At 39.1% G+C, this 21,794-nt stretch overlaps 1 protein-coding gene across 10 annotated transcripts in view; it reads right to left on the minus strand.

The window, feature by feature from the left end:
* Nucleotides 1-21,794, minus strand: part of CTNND2 (catenin delta 2) — a 613,278-nt gene that overhangs the window by 362,021 nt on the left and 229,463 nt on the right. For all 10 annotated transcript variants that reach the window (XM_048938460.1, XM_048938457.1, XM_048938459.1 and 7 more), the window contains one exon: nt 12,241-12,353. In XM_048938460.1, the coding sequence (XP_048794417.1) occupies nt 12,241-12,353 (113 nt within the window). The remainder of the gene's footprint in view (nt 1-12,240; nt 12,354-21,794) is intronic.

A 21,794-nucleotide genomic window follows, 5' to 3' on the forward strand; every position in this document is an offset into this window, starting at 1 on the left:
GAATAAAAACCACTTTTATTCAATCATTATTGATGTTAGGAGATTCATGTAGCAGATTTCCTTAATAATGTCATTTATTGAAGCTGCATATCCCTTTTATTGGGGGGGTGGGGGGGGAGAGGGGAAGGGCAAACTCAATATAAACTGTCATCCAAATTCACTGCAAAGAAATAAAGTAACGTATTATCAATGCCTAACTGCAGAAGCAGAAATGAATTGTGAAACACTTGTGCATTCCAGGACAACTAAATATATTTAAAGGTATTACTGTATATATAATATATATATTATTTTTATTATATGCCGTGTGTACATATACATATAGTACTTTGCTGCTTCCTCTGAAAGTGGATCAGTAAAGATAAAGCAAAGGCAAAACCTATGTGAAAACTAAAGTAGAAAACATAAATAATATTTTTGGCTCATTCTTCCTTTTGCAGGTGGTAAAATTAAGTCTTCATTAGTAAAAGGCAGCTGAAGCATAGGAGCAAAATTGAGCTGTATTACAGTAGTTTCTTAGAGTGGTAACAGCAGCAATACACAACTCTGCTGTTTCTTGAACTTCAGAGTAGAGCCAAAATTAAGGACTCAAGGTGAATGCCTGGCAAGTTTTTAACTACAAATGAAAATGCTGTTATCTTCTTAATAACAGCACTAATTGAAAACACTTTAGGGAAAGAAGTCTGAAGGAAAGGACTGAAGAAAAAGATGGATGAAAGAAGAATATCCATTAACAAGAGTACCACACTTTTAATATCCAACTTCAGTGTATTTTTTAAACAAGAAAAAAAATTCTGGGAGAGCTGCTAGAGAAGCTCTTTTAGACTGACTTCCTTAATATACTCCATATGCTATCCTTTTGGAGAGCAGATTTATAAATGTTTTTATATATGGATAAGCCATACCTCTTTTGCTCAGTTCATCTACAGGATTAATACTGTCTGGAAAGGAAAAATAAGAAAGCTTTCTGTAAAAGCTTTCCATATCTAAAGTCCCATATCCTGACATTTACATACTCCTAGGAAGCCATATTCTGATACTATATTTAGCAGAAAAGCATAGAAAGTGGTGGTGGTAATTACTTCAATTTATTAATAAGGACTTCTATCCTGATCAGCAACTTGTGGTGCTTAGCTATCCCCAACAACTACATTTACCAATTTACATGTACTACATTTCATTGACAAATTATTTGGCCATGAATTTCCAAAGAGCTTCCAGAGCTTTCTGTAAACCCTGGACTTCATAAGTCCATGGAGCTGGATAGGATCCACTTGATGGTGCCGAGGGAGCTGGCAGAGTGCTCCTGGTCGACCAGAGAGGTCCCAGAGGATTGGAGGCTTGCCAACGTGACTCCCATCTACAAGAAGGGTCATAAAGAGGATCTGGGGAACAACAGGGCTGTTAGCCTGACCTCAATGTCAGGAAAGGATCATCTTGAGTGAGATCACACGGCACGTGCAGGACAACTTGAGGGATCAATTCTAGCCAGTAAGGGTTAAAGAAAGGCAGATCCTGCTTGACCAACCTGATCTTCTTCTGTGATCAAGTGACCAACCTGACGGATGGTGCTGTTGACAGTCTACCCAGGCTTTAGCAAAGCCTTCAGTACTGTCTCCCACAGTAGTCCCCTGGAGAAGCTAAAAGTAGATATGTAGTAGTAAAAGTAGATAAAACCCAAGTTTTACCAAAGTAGATATGACCCAAGTGCAATACTACACATACTGTAAAGATAACTGTGCACTTGCCACTCACTGAATCTGTAAACCTGGTCAAAAGCTAAGGATGAATACATCCCCTTTATATTAGGAAATCATGGAACGGAGGTGATGTGTTGTGGTCTAACCGGTCAGGGTGCTGAACTGAGCTGAACAGATCTGAGTAGGCATGGGTCAGACACCAGCACACTGCAGCAATTTGTGCCTCTCCAGAACTGCCAAGGTAACAGTACACATTCTCTACACATTTCAACAGTTTCTCAGGATTCTGCAGAAGTTCAGGGTACTTTTTTTGGTACATGCCCGTATCACTCCACACTGCCTGCCGCTCCACTGTCCAGCTGAGGGGAAGATCTCTGGGGCATATTTATACATACTTCTTTAACCTTAAACAAAAGTTTAAAGGTGTTAATGGGCACAGCAGAAGTAACATGCCATTCTCATTTCTCTCCCCCACAGTCTGGCTCCCCGAGGAGACAAAGTAAAGAGTGAAATTATTAATAGTTTCCAAGATGCAGTTTCCAAAATACAGAGATGATTGCAATACTGAATACAAGATTAGCTTCTCAACCAGTGTTATACAGTACAAAGTACAATATAACAGCCCCTGGAAATGATAAACAGTGCAATAGAGATCATATATAGCAAGTAACATGGTTCCATGAAAAAATCCTGAGAGATTTCTAAAACCAGGAAAAGTAACAATGTGAACAGCAACTACTAAATTATTACAACACAACAATTTTGTTTTAACATGCTACAGTCAGATCTGTCATTATCGCAATCCTTGAGCCTCATGTTGGGTGCCAAAAGGACTGTTGTGGTCTAACCCAGCAGGTTACACCACACAGCCCTCTGCTTACTTCCCTCCTAGGGAGGTAAAAGAGGAAAATGGAAACAAAATGCAGTGATAACAACATATTTATATAACTTCAGCTGGCAGGGATGAAGGGACTGCCCATCTAAAGGTGTTACCCTCCTTGTCCCTGCAGCTGTCTTGCTCCCAGACAGCAGAGATGCCTTCGTGAAAACAAAATACAACAATCCAATAATGAACAACTTCTTCCAAGGTAATAGAAAGAAAATAAAGGGCGTACTTCATCTTCTTTCTCTGCATCTGGAGAGTAGGAAGATATTGCTCTACAGAGAGTGAGGAAGTAGAGAGCTGAAATGCAAGAGGCTATTTTTTCTTTTTTTTTAATTAAGTCTTTCTTAGTGCAAATGAGCAGTGTGGGGGCTTGAGGTGAAAATATAAGGGGTAGAGAAAAGCCAGAAGGAGGCACAATATTTATTCTCAATTAGCAGCAATTGAGACACGTACTACAAATTGAAAACTCAAGAGATTAAAAAGTCCCTTTAACACATTAAAAATCTATAAAATCTTTGCTTAACTGCTGAAATGGCAACATGCCTCTAGAGCTCATAACATCAACCATTCAAAGTACGTTGCTATCAAATTGTGAGAAGCCTGCAGAAACAGAAATGCATCCACTCATGCCACTTCTGCAATCCAACTAAATATATTAATACCTCCTATGATCTTTTGATATTCAATATACTTGAGCATCAAGGAATGCAAAGCTTGGTTTCTGCTCCAGAACAGTCACAGTTGTAGCAGCTCCACTGAGGTGTTTATCTTTATGACAGCCCCTCAGAAGAAGCAGACAGATAGGAAAAAAATACAATGAGGACTCATTCCTGCGCACATTATCACATACTGGCAAGGAAAGATCACCTAATTATTATTAACAACAGCACTGCTAATTTCTGAAGTAAGAGAAAGAAGAATCACTCCCAAAAAAAACCCAAACCCAAAGCTTTTCAGAATTAATTGATAAATCTTAAATTTCCAGCATCAAACACTACAGCTAAGCACAAGTTTCTTGTTTTGTTTTTTTTTTCTAATTTTTAATTCAAAATGGATCACAGCAAGACACAGGATCCACACTTGATACGAAAGCATAAATTACTACTGTAGAGATGAGTGCATTTCTGAAAACTATGTCTGATGAGAACGCGTAACTTTCATCAATGCGTTATCACTGAAAATCTTCAATTTATTCTAAGATTACATTGAAAATCAATTATTAAAACCAAGAACTCAGTCAAACCCAGCTTCATGCAAAAGTAACTCAAATCATTTGCTGTAAACAAGTAAACTATCCTGAATGAGTTTTGGCAGGAAGCAATAGTAACTGTTCCTAATCTGTGCCGGTGAAAGACAATCAGAACCTACCAAAGCAAGGAAGTGCAGAGGAGGTTCTAGAACAGGAGGTCCTAAAAACTGCAGTGTTCAGGTATGAAGGCTAGGTGGACTAAAGTAATGGAAAAGAAAAAAGGTAACAAAAGTGAGGAGTATGTTCAAGATCACCTACTCAAGTTCAGATGGTGAGAGACAAAGGCATGAGTGACAAAGGGAGAGAAAACAGTCTCTGAGAAATATGTCTCTGAGAAAGTACAACATTGAATTTGTTTCCTCAAGCATATGGACAACATTTTGTCACTTTGTTTTCTTCGTGGAACAGCTAAAGTGGTTTGTCTGAAGTTCTGGGAAGCCTTCATCAGACTGCATTTTGGCTCACTCCCTGTAAAAATGCATTATTAAACAACTTTTGTTCCATGACCATTTCACTTCTAAATTGCTCTGGGGATAAGCTATGTTGCATGGAGGGATGCTGTTGTGCATAGTATCAACGGAGTTTCATAAGCTGCAAGATGTGCATAACCAAAAGAAATATCTATCTGCTTATAAAACTAGCTGAAGGAAATCCAATGGAATTGTATCAATTTCTGCTGTTTAATTCTATTGTAAAGATTAATTTTTATCATTTTCAGGTATTTGCCATTTCTCATTTTTTTCCTACAGCCTTCCAGATAAGCAGGAATCTTAATGATCTGACAGTATCTCAGGAACTGACATACAGATGTGATGACTAATTGGAATAGCAAATGAAGCCAGTGAGATCTACAATAAGACCTATATTTCTCAACTCCAGAATCCAGTTTGAATGGATATTGTCAACATTTGTCTTCATTTCTGCAACACTTACGAAGGGCACAATATGGTTCCTTGACGCCTCTGCCTTATCTTTGCGTCCTACTCTTCTCTAGTCACTGAGAGTTTTATTTTCCTCATCCCGCTCCATCCCACCCTTCAGTTCTTATTACTTTTGATTCAATTGTGGACCAATTAAATCCAATTCTTCCATTTTCAGATTATGTCTGGGTTCTTCCAGATGCCTCATCTACTTTTGGAACAAACATTCTTTCTCCTTAACTTTTCCTCCAAATTACACTAGTAGTAACTGGGATCCTGCATGCACCTATAGATCTGCTTCTTGACCTCTTTTCATAGGGTTTGGAAGGACCTCTCCTCACCCTAAACACATCAAAGGACAGATAGGATAACAAATCAGAGACTACCCTTAGAGATCCAGCATGGCCAGGCTGGGCAGGTTGTAGGGATCTGGGACCTGGCTGTGCTTGTTGGATTTGGGGCTGAATGCCACGGGCTGGCATGGGGGCCTGGGTAGCAGGGGAGAGCCATAGGGCTGGTGGTGCAAATCTGTAACAACAACAGCAGTGATGATGATGACTGCTTGAAATTCCCTTCACAACATAAATATACCTCTCAATGTACATCTGAGAGGGAGATAACCTTGACAAAATAAGGAAAAACTGAAATCTGGGTTTAATATAAACCGGCATACAATATTCATGACAGACACTGTGATAGGCTCTGTCCATCATTTCTCAAAACTAACTCTTCAAAATACCTTTGCTACCTTATTTCTATAAAAGCATTTGATTTCAGTTTTCATACCTATTAAACAATTTCACCAGTATTACAGAATTTGTTCTCAGTCATAAACCACTTATTTCTAAGGTATCAAAAGATATCAAAGATATATTAAAAAAAAAAAAAAGCTATCTTGTACTTTTGATCCACAAGCAGTTAAGCACTAAAAATCAACTCTTCTGAAAATGCGCTAATTCAAAGAACTTCACAGTATCAAGGCACTTTTCCCTCAGCATTATCCTCAATCTTGTCTTCCTCCAATCCTGTCCAAAAACATTTTCACATCTGATAAGTAAGGATGGGGACAAAAAGAACGTTGTCGAATTATTAAAGCAGAGTACAGGAAGGAATCATAAAAAGTCGAGCTCAAAGGGTTGTAGAGAAAGTCTTATCACTCATACTCTTTTTTTTGACAGATACTTTACAAGCGTTTAAGCTTCAAATGATATTTTTTACAGTCGTAGGCAATCTGCTGCAGTACCTATCTGTCCTTAACGGCAAGAGGTATTGCTCAAATTTTTCAAACAAATGGTTTGCCAAAAGTACACAGAGCTATGTCTCTGTAAGACATAGCTGATTTTTACACTAACAAAGATATACTTCCTAAGATGAATATTTCCCAATTAACTTCAAATTAGCGCAATATTCAAGTGCAGACTTGCAGGCAGATACTTAACTGTGAACATGACAACTGGGAAGAACTTTCAGACACCTTAGAATCACACCAACAGTGCACTGATTTAGAGAACATCCACGTGAATAGAGTTTTCATTGGCTCACCTATCAGTAAATGATGATATACAAAGTATCTAAAGTTTTTACTATGTTGTCATAATTCTGCTTCTTGATTTTTTTATTTTTATTTTTTTACTTTTCTATTAGTAGTATTAGTGAAACAGAAGAAATAATGAAATACTTGAGCTAACTGTGAGAGAACCAAAGTGACAAGTGGCAGCCCCAAATAAGGCTTTTAGGTGAAAAAAACCTTTTCCTAGGGCAACAGAGAGAAAAATTGCTTCTCTGCAGTAAGGTGGATGGCATTTTTAACAAATCTGATACTTTAATTTCATATAAACATATTAGTGTTAAAACTTGAGCAATGCTGAACGTTACTGTATTGCTGCTCTCACAGAAGTGATATCTCCAGCAGGAAAAGGAACAATTACATTGCAAAAGATAGGGAGGAATTGTAAGAAAGAAAATCACACCAGACTTGAATGCTTGGACATTTGCTGGATATTTGCCTTTCAGCAACAGAAGCTTGTTTGCTATAAAACTGTGAAACCAGTTAGTTCCCTGTAGGGCATCAATAAGACTAATCTGTTTTCTCAACATGCCTTATTATGGAGAACCAGCACAGAGTCCCTACAGATTTTAGATTAATGGAAGCACCAAGAATCTGTACAACTTCAGACTACGTTACACCAACTTTTCTCTCAGTATTTTTTTTTTTAATAACTATTTTTTAAGCTGGTTCCCTAAATACTGGGCCTCAGCAGAAATGTAAATTAGTAGCCTGACTTGCAAAAATGCTGGGTTCCAGACTTTACCTAGAAGACACACATCCATCATCTGCCAGCTAGCAACCCAATACCTACAAAGTCACCAAGGATTTCTGTGACACGTAAGTAGATTGCTGGAGCCTAACAGGACAGCCTGAAACACTGTTTGGTAAATAGAGCTTCAGAGACAGAAGCAAAGACCTCTGCTATTGTGGTATTTATATTTTACTTTTCTTGGACAGTTTTGTCATAAGAAACTTAAATATTACTAGATCTCATTTTCCAAAGGTTTTTATAAACACCTGCTCCTTACATCTTTGGTAATGTATGTGCTCCATACAACCACTTTTTTTCTTTTACTGCCATTGCTTCAACTGTATTGTGCCAAGTTTTGAAGACATCAGTAAGAATAAAGATAGCCAAAGGAAAAAAGCAGGAATGTTTTCACCTTGGTAGTTGAGAAAGCATATCTCAAACAGGAATATTTTGGTTAGTAACTTTTTTTATTACTCATATTTATATTATACTTGTCTGTATTTGTGGCAAGCTCCCTATAAAGAGATACTACTCATACCATGAAACTTAGCACTTCAAGAACCTAGTATTTGCTGAGACCATCTTCAGAAAAAGTGTAGCATTAAGATTTAATTCACTAAATCACTTCATATCCTAGAAACTATTGACTATATTACATTCCATCCTGGCTAACTAGATTCACCTCCAATCAGACATGATCAATTTGAAAGTGGATCTAGGCTGTATATTTGTTAGCAGTTGCACTGAGGTTTACAAATTAGCTGATAATTAATCTCTGGAACCTGATTCTCGTGACAAGAAAAGGCTATATATTAAGTTCTTAATGACTGAAAATCAAGCTACCTGAAGCTTCACAGTGCAGTTGGACACACAGCTCCTTATGTATACGCCAAGTGCAAGGTGTGCCAGAAATGTGCAAAAACAAAAACAAAACAAAACAAAAGCAGATAGAACTAACAGTCTTTCAGCACGTTCTTAAAATGTGGTTTCAAAGACACAATCTTAAGACAAGCATTAAATATTCATAACATTAATATTTTACTGAGAACAGTTTTCCCGATATCTCCCCGATGAAGTACACTGCACTCCTTCATTATGCACATGTGCAGTTGTTTCAAGGCGTTTCATCAAGACATGGCAGTAACCACCACTGTAAGCTGGGTTAGCTAGCAAATATGGAAAGCTGCTCCATACTGTGTACGAGTTTTAATTCCTTGGGTAGTAACAAACACATGGAACAAATGTTAACATGAAAAGTTCCTTTTAGATCTCGTCCAAAGAAAGGCAACAAGGCTTGTGAAGAGCTTGGAGAATATGCTCTATGAGGAGCAACTGAAGGAACTGGGGCTGTTTAGTCTGGGGGAAAGGAGGCTGAGGGGAGACATTACTGCTCTCCTCAAATACCTGAAAGGTGATTGCAGCGAGAGGGGGGCTGGTCTCTTCTCACTGGTGACAGGACGAGGGAAAATAGCCTTAAATTGTGCCAGGGTAAGTTTAGGTTGGATATCAGATAAAACTTATTTACAGAAAGGGCTGTTAAGCACTGGAATAGGCTCCCCAGGGAGGTGGTTGAGTCACTATCCCTGGATGTGTTTAAAAACTGTTTGGATGTGGTGTTCAGGGACTTGATATAGTGGAGGGTTGTTAGGGAGGTATGGTTAGGTTGTGGCTGGACTTGATGATCTTTAAGGTCTTTTCCAACCTGAGCAATTCTATAATTTTATGATCATAAGATCATAAAATAGTATTTTATGGCTGTTCATGCAGTTTTATTATAGCTTTAGTCCTCCATTGATACTAGCTAGCAAAGGTTACATAGGCTTTCCACACAGGTGAAAAGAGTTGTAACAGAATTGATTACTGAACCATTATGTATATGCCAGAAGAAGAAAAGGGTTAAAAAAACTAACACCCCAAGCAGATGTTATTTATATTCATGCCTTTTTTATTATTATTATTATTATTATTATTATTATTATTATTATTATGAAAGTTTCTGGGAGCTTCTACAACATATCACTCAGCCCCCAGCTACAAGAAAACCACTGCCTTCTTTCCTTAGAAGTTTAGCAGCATAAGGGTGCAAGCAGGGAGAATGATACAAACTACACTCAGGGAGAGCAAACATAACACTGGAGGATGAAGCTTCAAAAGCAGGACTTCCTATGATAAAATCTCAGGAAGGAAGAAGGGGACTTTCTCACCCTCTCTAATAAGACACTTTCATACCAGTCAAACAACTCTGTGTTTGGGAAAACAAAAGCTTAACAGATTGATAGCAACACACACTACAACAAATGCTATACAGTACTGGGTGCAGTGGAAATCATGAATACAATCCACTTACATATCTTAAAATCTCTATGTAAAAAAACAGATACTACAATCTCTAGTGTTCCTTCAGAGGGAAACAGACTTCCCAACTACTGGGCTCAAGAAAGATTAAGGGAATCCGAGTTCTTTCCTTAGTTTGTTAGCCACAAATTTATTCTTCTGATCACTCAGTTCTCTTCCTTTTTTTCCCTATACTGCAACTGATCTCAATGGGTGTGTGCCACCATGTCCAGATACAGAGATGGGTAATTCTGGTAAGAATTTCTTTTTATGAGCATTTTTAATTTTTAAACACTTAGCACATTAATGAGAAGAAAATATAATTGCTTTAGCCTTCGATATCTCTGGTTTCCCCTGTACAATTTCACATTCTGAAAACTCTTAATCTCTTTGTTTAGAACTTAATCTACATTTTGGAAACTGTTCTCATCACTTGGATTTCTTAGCCTGAAATGCACTGACTGAAACAGGAAAGCAAATAAACTTTAAATCTTAATGTGAGCTTACATATTTATTACAAAAAGTCACAGAACAAAATTAATCCCCCCTAGATCTAAATCTCTAATCTCAAAGGAATTATTTTTATTTTTATTTCTACCAATCCCAAGAACTTGGATCAATTTATCTTAGCATTAAACAGAAACAGTTTTTAAGAATTATTTCTGATTGTGTTATTGTAAAAAAACAAACACAAAACAACCTGTTAACTGCACAGATTACCATTATGACTGCAGAAACCACAGGGTTAACTGGAAATCCAGTAGTAGCCTTCTAATGAATGATTCAGAAGCTTTTAATATTGTCACTTGACCTCAATAGCAAAAATTCAACATAAAAATGATGCAACATTTGAATGAATGACACTTCTTTATGGTTATTCGGGGGCAGGTAATCTGTCTCAGACTTCTTGGGTTTACTTTGAGCGGCTGAACAACACAGCTGTGAAATCCTTCAAAATATACTGTATCAACAAAAGAGTTGACTTAAAAATAGTAAATATTTGCAACAAAGTTAACAACCTTGTTTCAAAGCAAGTATGTCTAAGAAGCAGAGCTTCACAGGTGGTTATGTCTAACAAAAGGGTCCTTTAAGCAAGTCTCTCTACTCGTACAGACTCCAGTCATACAGAAAGTCAGCACAACAGCCAGACTGATATTCGACCTGACTTGGTATTTTTGATAGTTCTAATCCCACCCATCATTTTAAAATATGTTTCAAACTAACAAAAATTTAAAATCATTTCGCATATACAGGAAAAATATCAGATCATACTAGATGATTATGAAAATACTAGATGATTCCAAAAATCAACTTGCAAGTCTAAGAATACATTTCAATTATAAGCTTTCAATGTTGTTTCAAGTATTTGGTTAAATATTTCTAGTTGAAATGCTAGAAATATTGAACTCTTCCAAGTATAACATTTCTGGGGCAAACTGTTCTACATGAAATCTCCACAGCAGTAGTTTGTCCTATGGAGAGATTAGTAGTCAAAATAGCCAAAATACTAAACTTCTCCAACAATTGGAGATGGAGAACAGTCTTCACGCCACTGATGATTAAAATGTCTAAACTTGCTGAAAGATATTCACAGAAAAAAAACAGTAACCAAAAAGGAAAAGAACACATTTTCTTCACAGTCTCCATAATACTGTGTGAAATAATCGTAGGGATCATAAGGTAACAGCATTATTCAGACATGATTCAGGTAGCTTTTTTGAAATACAAGCATGCCATACACAAAATTGAAAGCACAGTGAGAATGTACCTCAAGTGCAAACATAGTACTACACTGTGTTTAAATAACTCAAAGTAATGCAGTTGTTACTAATCGTTATACAAGTGTAGCCAGTAGAAAAGAATACATAAAATTGAACAGGGTTTTCTTTTAGGATGTTAATTCATGATTTAATGTTAAGACTTGTTTTATATTTAAGTGAACTTCATGCACAGTGGTTGAATTAGTGAAAGATTCATCTGAGTTTTGCTACTTTAATGATACATTTTGAATTTCTGTTGCATCTGCAGCATTCTGCAGAACGACTGTTTTCTACCTACCGTGGAAAACAATCATTTCTTTAATTGAAGTACAGTCTGAGTTACTTCAACTGAAGAAGAGTTTATTCCAATAGTGACAGGGTTTTTACAGGCTTTTCTATTTATATCACATAAAACTTCATACTAAGCTTGGTCTATCATTCTTCATCTCACATATTCAAACACATGGCACTTAGTATTTGCACTGCTGCAAATAGAAGACATGTCCACACAGCATTTCTCCTGGTCCTTGAAACCCAAACACTGTCATCTTTTATTTATTAAGTTCACCTGAGAAAAAAGTATGGCTGGGAAGTAGCTCAAGACTACAAAATCTTTAGTCGTATCAAACTGACCGAGGGATCAGCCTCCTTCTGTTACAATTTCTCAAATAATACTTCCATCATCTAAACAGTGTACAGAATAATTGACTTTAAGGGCGCCAATGTTTAACGAAGATGAAGATTCGTACTTTATCACTACATTTTAATGTCAGGTCAGCAGCTTTATGGACAGCTGAAAGAATCCTTAAAGCTTTTAATACCTTGACGAAGTTTTGATAAAATAAGATAAATCAGCAAGCTGCCAGTCAACAAATTCCAAACGTCACTACCGCCTTGTTACTGGACAAATCAGACAACAATTACACCAAACTCCTTCTGCTCTTGAACTTTTCTTTAAAATAAAACAAATAAAAAATGAAGTTTCAAACTCTACTAAAAGCTCATCATCCTTGCTGTATAACTGTTCCACACCACGATCAATACTACTTCTTTTCAATACCCAACAAAGAAATCAGCAGTTCATGCATTACCTGATGCTGCTCATGCTTCCAGTTTCTGATCCAAGTTTACATCGCTCCAGTTGGCTCGCTACGATCTGACGTTCAGCCTCAAGCTCTCGAGTCAGTCTCTCAAACTGTAGTTCCTGAAAAAAAAACACATGAAACCATTCGTTTTGACTTCTCGAGAATTTCTGTACATAAAATAATTTTGCAAAAAATTTTACAACACCACCCCGTGGGAAAACCTTTCTTTATTGTGTTCACAATCCAAATTTCAGTGGTACCCCCTACTCATTCTTTCACTCCACTGATATGCATTGTAGAATGAGCCAGCTTATCGGGAATGGAATTTCCAGACACATTAAAAAATTCAGGCTCATATCAAAATCATCCACAGTTCATATAAGCCCTTGGCATAAAAACATGTTTACAACAAGGTGATCTAACTATGCTGCGTCATGAGCAACAACTCGGTTACTAAAAAAAGATGTAAAGTTCTGTAGATGGTCATGTGGTGAGGAAAGCTTTTTTACTGAGGATAAAAATATCAGCCATCATAGTACAGACTATTGAAATAAATTAAATTGCAGGTATATTGTTATGGACTGAGCATGATTAAATTTCAGCACTTAACGACGCGCAGAAGAGAAACTCAAGCAGTTTTGGATAAAAGCCACAAATCGAATACATTTTCTTTCACTCTGTCAAGGAAGTCAAACCAGCCCCACCAGACAAGATTTATCTAAAGAGCTCAAAAATGAATTTTCATTTCTATACACAAGAGGCTATTTCCTGAAATTAAATTTTAAAAGCAAACAAATTAAAAAACAAAAACCCCGCACACAAAAAAACAAGCCAAGTTTAATCCTCACAGTTCCCTGAAAAACTGCATTTTCTACATCCTTTATTAGTATTTTCATCAAACAAGAAATAGAATACAGGGAATTATGTTCTTTTAAAAGAATATTTTACATTTTATTTCTTTTTAGTTTGCTAAATATGCTGCCTTTTCATTTTGGTCATCATTAAATAAAATCACATTCATAGGCATGCGGAAACTGTTCTCTTGCCTCTCTCCTTTACACTGAAGGCGAAAGGAGATATATCACAGCTGCTCTGAAAGTAATGCCTCCTATTTTATTACGTTATTTATTCCATGTCAGAGGTTCCACACCATGTTGGTGGTATGGCAGTAGAGATTGTACCTTCTCATCAGTATCCTGTAACATTTTGTTGCTATGCAACAGACGGCAGCAGAGGAGCAGGCTGACAGAACGGGAAGTGCAGATGGAGCAAAGATGTGTTAACTGAGCTTCTCCATTCAGAAAAAATGGCACCCAATGACACTCATCAATGCTCGCTGAATGTTTACGGAGATCAAACAGTGGATGTGGGCAGCATGAGGGGTAGGTGGTGCGTTTCACCAGTGGCAACAGTGACATGAAAAACGAGCCACGTTCTGGATGGCCAGACACACCTGTCACACCACAAAATGTCTCAGTCAGCATATCTGCACAAATTGGAGGATTACCACAAGGGGACTCCATACTTAGCTGAATATCAGCTCCAGTGCACTGGAAATGGTGGTAATGTTGGAATATCACAAAGTTTGCACCCGGTAGATCCCAGGTATGCTCACACAGAAACAGAAGGAACACTGTATGCAAATTTGTCACCATCTTCTGAACCAATATGAGGCTGAAGGCGACAACTGCCTGGACTGCATCATTACTGGTGACGAGAAATGCTGTCACCAATATAAGCCATAGTAAGAATGGCAGTCCACAGAGTTGCAATGTGAATTCCCCAGTGAAGAAAAAGTTTAAGACCTTAGCAGGTAAAGTGATGTGCACTTTCTTTTGTGATAGGAAAGGGGGGATCCTTCTGTTTTTCCTGTAACCCAGACTCTTCATCACCTCTGATGTCTCTTCCATAGTCAGCTCGGGGAAGAACCTTTATCTTGCACTGCCAATAACACCAAGCGTTGTATCAGCTTAAAGACCATGAAGCATATTCCCAATCTTGTCTGGACAGTATTAGCACATCCAGCATTTAGTTCCTTCAGGATTTCATCTGTTTGGGCTGATGAAAGATGCACTGCATGGGCAGCATCTTCTTAGCAACTATGGCATCATAGCAGCAGTGAAACAGTGGGTCACCTCAACAGGTGCAGATTTTTATGAGCAGCATGCAGGCTCTTGTTTGTCACCATTGAAAATGCATACCTGATAGTGGACTATGTTGAACAATATCGTTTTGTGGCTGACAATTTTCTCTATCAAATTGTGTTATGGAGCTCTTCACATCTGTTGTAGTTTCCATGGAAAAAAATAGGAGGTATTACTTTTGGAGCAACCCATATATCTTGAAGATCCACTTGTTAATGTGCCTATAATCCCTTTTTCCTTCTTTCCTTCCCAAAGCCATCTCCCTGTGCTGCAGAGGCATGGCAGAGCATGCCATGTTTTGCCCACCGAAAGAACATCACCTGAGATATTTGGGCCCAACTGTTATATGTACTAAGTGCCACCAGGGAACACTGCATTTCAGAATGAAAGAAATGGTAGAGGCAAGGACTCAAATGCCTTCATCCTGTCTGTTACCTAAAACCTCTGACCAAAAAGCCTCCACGTATATATACATATACATGGAAGCATAAAACATTTAAACCTCTGTCACCAGTGAATCTATAACTGAAACAGAAGAAGGAAACAGCGGATGGTTGTTCCACCTGATGCCCCAGGGCCATTCCCTTCACTTCTGTTTTTACTGGCACAGAAAAACTTCTGACCCACACTACAAGTAATGCAGCATCTCCACACGGATAATGCACATCAAGAAAGAGATGGCCACTGACTCCATGATGGAGCCTACTTTGTATACATTACTTCAACCAAACCTATCCAAGGTTTCTCAGCCTCAAAAGAGACACACTGATGCACAGAGCAAATCAAGATATAACCAGTGCTTGCTGTATGCAATAGCACACCAGGAATCATAGCTGTTAATATGTTTGTGCTTTTGTTGTACTCCAAAATGTCTTTTTTCTTGTTATTTGTAAATAGCATCATTAAAAATCACCTAATAATAACCACCTGGTTGAGATATGCCTACTTCACACACAACATTTGCCTGCTTAACTAGTAAAATCACTCGTCTGAAAAGAGCGTTAGGCAACTTCCCAAGAGTTATCATTTTGCACAAACAAGACCAGGATTTGAATACTGCAGAAAGAACTGCAATAGAAATATTACTAAAGTTTTGAAGAACACAAAATCAAAGTGCTAAAAAATCTGCTACACAAACATGCTTTTTATTAAAGTACATCTGCACTGAGAAATTCTGGTAATATAAAATACAAAACAGACATAATCAAATATTAAGTTTTCTTTCAAAGCAATAGTAAAAGCTTTAACAGCTACACCACTGCCTTTTAAAGTTACTTTACTCAATCATAAAAGTGACACCAATACAGACTTTGAAGCTTGGCATATGTTTTCAGCAATTCATCTTTATCTCCTGTCCCAAGTGAGGTAGGACATGCATGTTTTTGTCCATTAATCATGATTTTGGTCTTCAAAATACACTTTTCTATTCTTGACCATCTATGTGTCTTTCTTACTTTCTTATTTCTTTTCTGCATTCCCTCTTTCTCTAATTTCATAGCATACATCATGACTCATCTTCCACTAATCTCTTTTCAATCCTACCGTATGAACTAGTAACAAATTTCCTATAATTACAGGTTTAAGAAGCCTTTCTCTGTAGACAATTTCCATTGTTGTGGAAATGTTTCTCTGATTGAGATGCAGAAATTCATGTTTTTTGGTCTGTGTCCATGTCCACATTATTTCAGCCCTGTCCTACAGAGATAAATGGAAAAGGACAGTTGTGTCTCTTTCCCTTCTCAAGCAGGAAGCAAAGACATTCTGGATCACTAAAGGTAAAAATAATCTTGGATTCCTACCTACTTTCAAGCCACTACCAAGTGGCTTGAATACTAACTTCATCACTAGCAATTTCTTAGCTGCTATTTCTCACTTTGTTCATTGTCTCCTGTCAGGTGACAGAAGTTACCAAGGGAAGGAATGAGAGAAGGTGGTGAACTAAGGGGGCAGATTCACACAACCATCTTCCCATAATGATCCTCAACATTCAGTTTAACATAGAATGGTTAGATATTCCCTCATGTGATGTCCAAGAAGAAGGTCTACAGCGTTGCCTTGGAATGAAAGAAGAAAAAGATTCAAGTAGGACAAGTTTGCTATTCCATTATGTTGAGAATGCCTGCCAGAAAAAAAATAAATAACAAGCTTCCTCCTTTCTGTTTGGGAGGCACTTAGAGTGACTAACAGTTAAATAATTCCGTATGTTTAGATTTCAAGCAGCTGTCACAATGGAAGAAGACAGAAACAAGAAATTTGCTTACATTCTATACAAATATCCACTGAACCTTACTCTATTATTTGTAATATTTGTTCTGTTTACATTTTCACCAGATCATGCCGTCTTGTGTTATCACAATCCTCTATTATTCATCTGAATCAAGCTAATGTGAATATCAAAATGAAAAGCATATTTCTAGCCACTATTTGCACAAATCTTCGTCTCCAAAAGAACTGCAGAAACTATACTGCACCTTCATAATTAATTCAAGCAGTGCTATGCCAAATGCAGCTTCATGGCCTGCATTAAAAAGGGTGATGATGCCAAATTAAGTACACAGGCAAAGGTAATGCAAAGCCAAAATGACCACTCTGACAGTCCTCAGCACACAGCAACAAAAGAGTGTGGGAGTGTGATGCCAGCAGAAAGATTAGACGTCACAACAAGACTAATCCAGATAAATCAGTCAAGAGAGCAGCGTGGAAAGGGAGGAACTTCAATACAACTTTATCAAATTGTTCTGATGTGATCAAAACAGTATCTGATAGAGTCTGAAGCAATTTTTGTTCACAAGTTTACTTATCTGTCAACATACTTTGGGGGAAAAAATACTCACTACACCACAGAGGGTAACTGGACAGCCTTTTCAGCATGGCACTTACATTCCATCTACCCTCTGCAGCCACAGAAGCACAAAGCGCTTGAGGCAAGTCTTGTGTCTCACAGTGGTCCAGAACACTGAGTAGACCTGACAGAAACCTTCACAGCCTCCAGAGGCTGTGAACTCTGAGCTCAGAGCACACCAAGTGGATGGGTTTTGGTTACCTTCTGTTTTGTATTTGCTCAGTGGTCTGTGTCAATTCATTTGAACGCTGAGAGGAGAAAAACAGGCCAAAAGAAATCTGGCTGATATTCAGAGCTGATCTCATTTTACTCTACCCCTTACAATCTCAAAGTAATTTTTCAGTCTTTTTACAGAGAGATGTGTATTGATGCTGTGCAAGAGACACAGCAAAATGAGTAGAGATGGTTAAAAGCAGCTAAAAAATCATTTTGATTAAATCTAAATTTAGGCTGAATATTAGAATCATAGAATCATAGAATCACCAAGGTTGGAAAAGACCTAAAAGATCATCCAGTCCAACCATTCACCTATTCCCAGTAGCTCCCACTAAACCATGTCCCTCAACACAACATCCAGCCTTTCCTTGAACACCCCCAGGCTCGGTGACTCCACCACCTCCCTGGGCAGTCCATTCCAGTGCCTGACCACCCTTTCTGAAAAGTAATACTTCCTAATGTCCAGCCTGAATCTCCCCTGCCGTAGCTTGAAGCCATTCCCTCTGGTCCTATCACTAATGACACGAGAGAAGAGGCCGACCCCCAGCTCACTACAACCTCCCTTCAGGAAGTTATAGAGAGCAATAAGGTCTCCCCTGAGCCTCCTCTTCTCCAGGCTGAACATTCCCAGCTCCTTCAGCCTCTCCTCATATGGCCTGTGTTCCAGACCCCTCACCAGCTTTGTTGCCCTCCTTTGAACACGTTCCAGGGCCTCAATATCTTTCTTGCAGTGAGGGGCCCAAAACTGGACACAGAACTCGAGGTGCGGCCTCACGAGTGCTGAATATAGGGGAACAATCACCTCTCTGCTCCTGCTTGCAACGCTGTTTCTGATGCAAGCCAGGATGCCATTGGCCTTCTTGGCCACCTGGGCACACTGTCGGCTCATGTTCAGCCGAGCATCAGTCAATACCCCCAGGTCCATTTCCTCTACGCAGTCCTCCAGCCACACCGCCCCAAGCCTGTAGCGTCGCCTGGGGTTGTTGTAGCCAAAGTGCAGGACCCGGCATTTGGCCTTGTTGAAACTCATCCCATTGGCTCCAGCCCAGCTCTCCAGCCTGTCCAGATCCCTCTGTAGGGCCTCGCTACCCCCAGGCAGATCCACACTTTCAGCCAATTTGGTGTCATCTGCGAATTTACTGAGGGTGCACTCGATGCCCACATCGAGGTCATCAATAAAGATATTGAAGAGGACAGGCCCCAGCACCGACCCCTGGGGAACACCACTCACGACCGGTCGCCAGCTGGATTTGACTCCATTCACCACCACTCTCTGTGCCCGGCCCTCCAGCCAGCTCCTTACCCAGCCAAGAGTGTACCCATCCAAGCCTCTGGCTGCCAGCTTCTGCAGGAGAATGCTGTGGGAGACAGTGTCAAAGGCTTTGCTGAAGTCTAGGTAGACCACATCAACAGCCTTTCCCCCATCCACCAGATGGGTCACTAGATCATAGAAGGAGATCAGGTTGGTCAAGCAGGACCTGCCCTTCACGAACCCATGCTGGCTAGGCCTGATCCCCCGCTCATCCCGCACATGCCGCATGATCTCCCTCAAGACAATCTGCTCCATAACCTTCCCTGGCACCGAGGTCAGGCGAACAGGCCTGTAATTCCCCAGATCCTCCTTACGACCTTTCTTGAAAATGGGAGTCACGTTGGCAAGCCTCCAGTCTTGTGGCACTGAATTCTTACGCATCTTAAAGTTGTAACATTAAAAGAAAAAAAGTGTTTATCTTTTGAATATAAACATGCTATACAAACCAAATTGGTGCACTGGTGATCATTTGAATCTTCATGTACAAATAACAGCATTAGAGGAGGGTTGGGAATCTCTGGTGAGATGAAGACAGAAAGCTTGATTACAGCTCAACCAAGAAGTGGTCTTGAGAACTGATGACTTTTATAGAAATATCTTAGAAATCTCAGAATTTCCTAAAGCACACTGTCTATAGTAATTCAAAACACTGGCTCTACCTTGTTTTAGCTTATTAAACAAGAAAAACTGTACCTCAATGTCACAAGCAGTCTCTACATACTGTTATGCAATTCCCATGGCACCACGCATAATTCCATGTGCTGCATATCTATACTCCTAAGTATGCCATTACTTAGCAAGGTGTTTTAAACACTCTTAATGTACTGTACTCTGAAAACATGTGAGCAGCTATACGTGAGGCACCAATTTCCTGTGAGAACAGCAAAATCTTGAGAAGTTTAAATTGGCAGAAATTCTGAAACCACATCAGACACAAACCAGACCCGACAGCCTTACCCTGCATCTAGAAGGAAAACAGAATGTCTTGATGCTTTCAAGCATGATAAAAACATCACTAGAAATGCCCCCTATCTGACACTGAATGCTGTTCAGAAGCTTCAAAATTGGGCTTTAGAACATACCATTCAATCACCCTAGCATCTCTGATCTTTCTTGTACTGTTCTTACTCTTCTTCACTGAAACATTTCATTCTTCTCCTTCATTTAATTAAATGAAGTTGTAGGAAACTGCTCAGAACAAGGCAATAAATAGATGAACATAGTGGTAGAAAATTCTAGCAACTCAGTGGTGGGTATGTTGTTGCAGGATCTTAATGGAGGCAAAAAAAAAAAATCTTAAAAAAAAAAACAAAAAAAAGATTTGCTAATAGTTGACTGCAATTGTTTGAAACTTCTACTTTCCAGCTGTCATTGATTTGGAAGAGACAATTCACATGCTGGAGGGCAGGAATGCCATTCAGACAAGTCTTGACAAGTTGTAGGAACAGGTCAGCAGGCATGTCATGCAATTCCAGAACAAAAAATTGAAAGTTCTGAATGTCGTGAAGATTCACAAAAGAAAATGAAGCACCTCCACAAAGAAGGACCTATGATTGTGGCAGACAAAAGGCTGTGAATCAGCAGGGCATTCTTTTTGTGACGATGGACAACAATGTACTTGGTTGCAATGCCGAAAGAACTTTCAGCAGGATACAGAAGTAACTATTCCCCTCTATTAGACTCCTGAAGCTGCATCTCCTGATTATGTAGTACACTTCCTGATTATGGTCACCAGAACAAGAGACATAAGAACTTGAAGCAAAGCTTCAGAAGGCCAATAAGATGGTTATGGGATTGAAGCAAGGAGATGATGAACGAATTTGGTTTGTTTGGCATGGTAAAGAAAACAACTGGAGAAGAGTTAACTGCCAATTATTACTGCTTTATTATTACTTCAACTCTTTGAAATGGTAGATAACAGTAGGACAAGAGGAAATGGTTTTAAGTCGAGGGAGGGAAGATTTAGGTTGGATGTCAGAGGGAAGTTCTTCAGAGAGTGGTGAGGTGCTGGAACAGGCAGCCCAGAGACTGTGGATGCCCTGTCCCTGGAGGTGTGTAAGGCCAAGTTGGATGGGGCTCTGGGCAGCCTGGTCTAGTATTAAATGGGGAGGTTGGTGGCCCTGTGTGTGGCAGTGGGTTGGAGATTCATGATTCTTGAGGTAGCTTCCAACCCGACACATTCTGTGATTAATGGGGGATTACAGTGAAGACAGCACCAGACTCATCAGAGGTACACAGCAAAAGGCAGAAGTCACAAATTGCAGCCCTATCAAGTTTTACTGGATATAAGGCAAAATAAAGAAACAAACCAACCAAACAAACGAACAGCAAACAACTCAGCAAGAGTGGTTAAGCAGTGGGACAGGCTGCCCAGACAGGTTGTGGAATCTTCAAATCTCAATATTTGGAGGTTTTGAAACGCACATGTGATCTAACAGCGAAGCCAGTCCTGCCTGGCACACACCTCCCAAGTCTCTTTTAAGTTTTCCAGGATTCCAGAATCAATGAGTTCTGGAAAATATCTTTCAAAGAATTGTGCCAATCTGCATTACGGAGTAAAAGAAGTGCCCAGCACAGATTAGCTACTATCAAGCTTGGATCATTACCCTACTTACCTTAAGAAACATTCGAGCTGGCGCAAGTGCTAGTATTTTGTCAGCCAGAACCTGCATTTCTGTAGCTCAGGTATTCACCCGATCTTGGGGCTTTAGTGATATATGCTGGTTTGTTTAGCCATAGAGACCAGGATATTACTTTAAGGACCAATATATTAGTTTAGCAGATGGAATCAGAGAGTGCTACTTCCAAAACTTTCAATTTCAACTCTGATTCGTGTGTGAACAGCCTTGTTTTCCCCACCAATTCTGCTTCACAAGAGGCAGACTACTTTTATCTTTTCACCCACCAGGTCCAAAGACATTTTCCTCAGATGTCACATATATTGTTTTTGAAGTCACTCATTATGGCTAACAAGCAATGGAAGTTTGCCAAATCTGAGAAAAACAGCTAGAGGTCAGCCAAAAGTCTCTGATGAAGCTGATGATGG

Source organism: Lagopus muta, chromosome 3 (assembly GCF_023343835.1).
Source record: "Lagopus muta isolate bLagMut1 chromosome 3, bLagMut1 primary, whole genome shotgun sequence".
NCBI lineage: Eukaryota > Metazoa > Chordata > Aves > Galliformes > Phasianidae > Lagopus > Lagopus muta.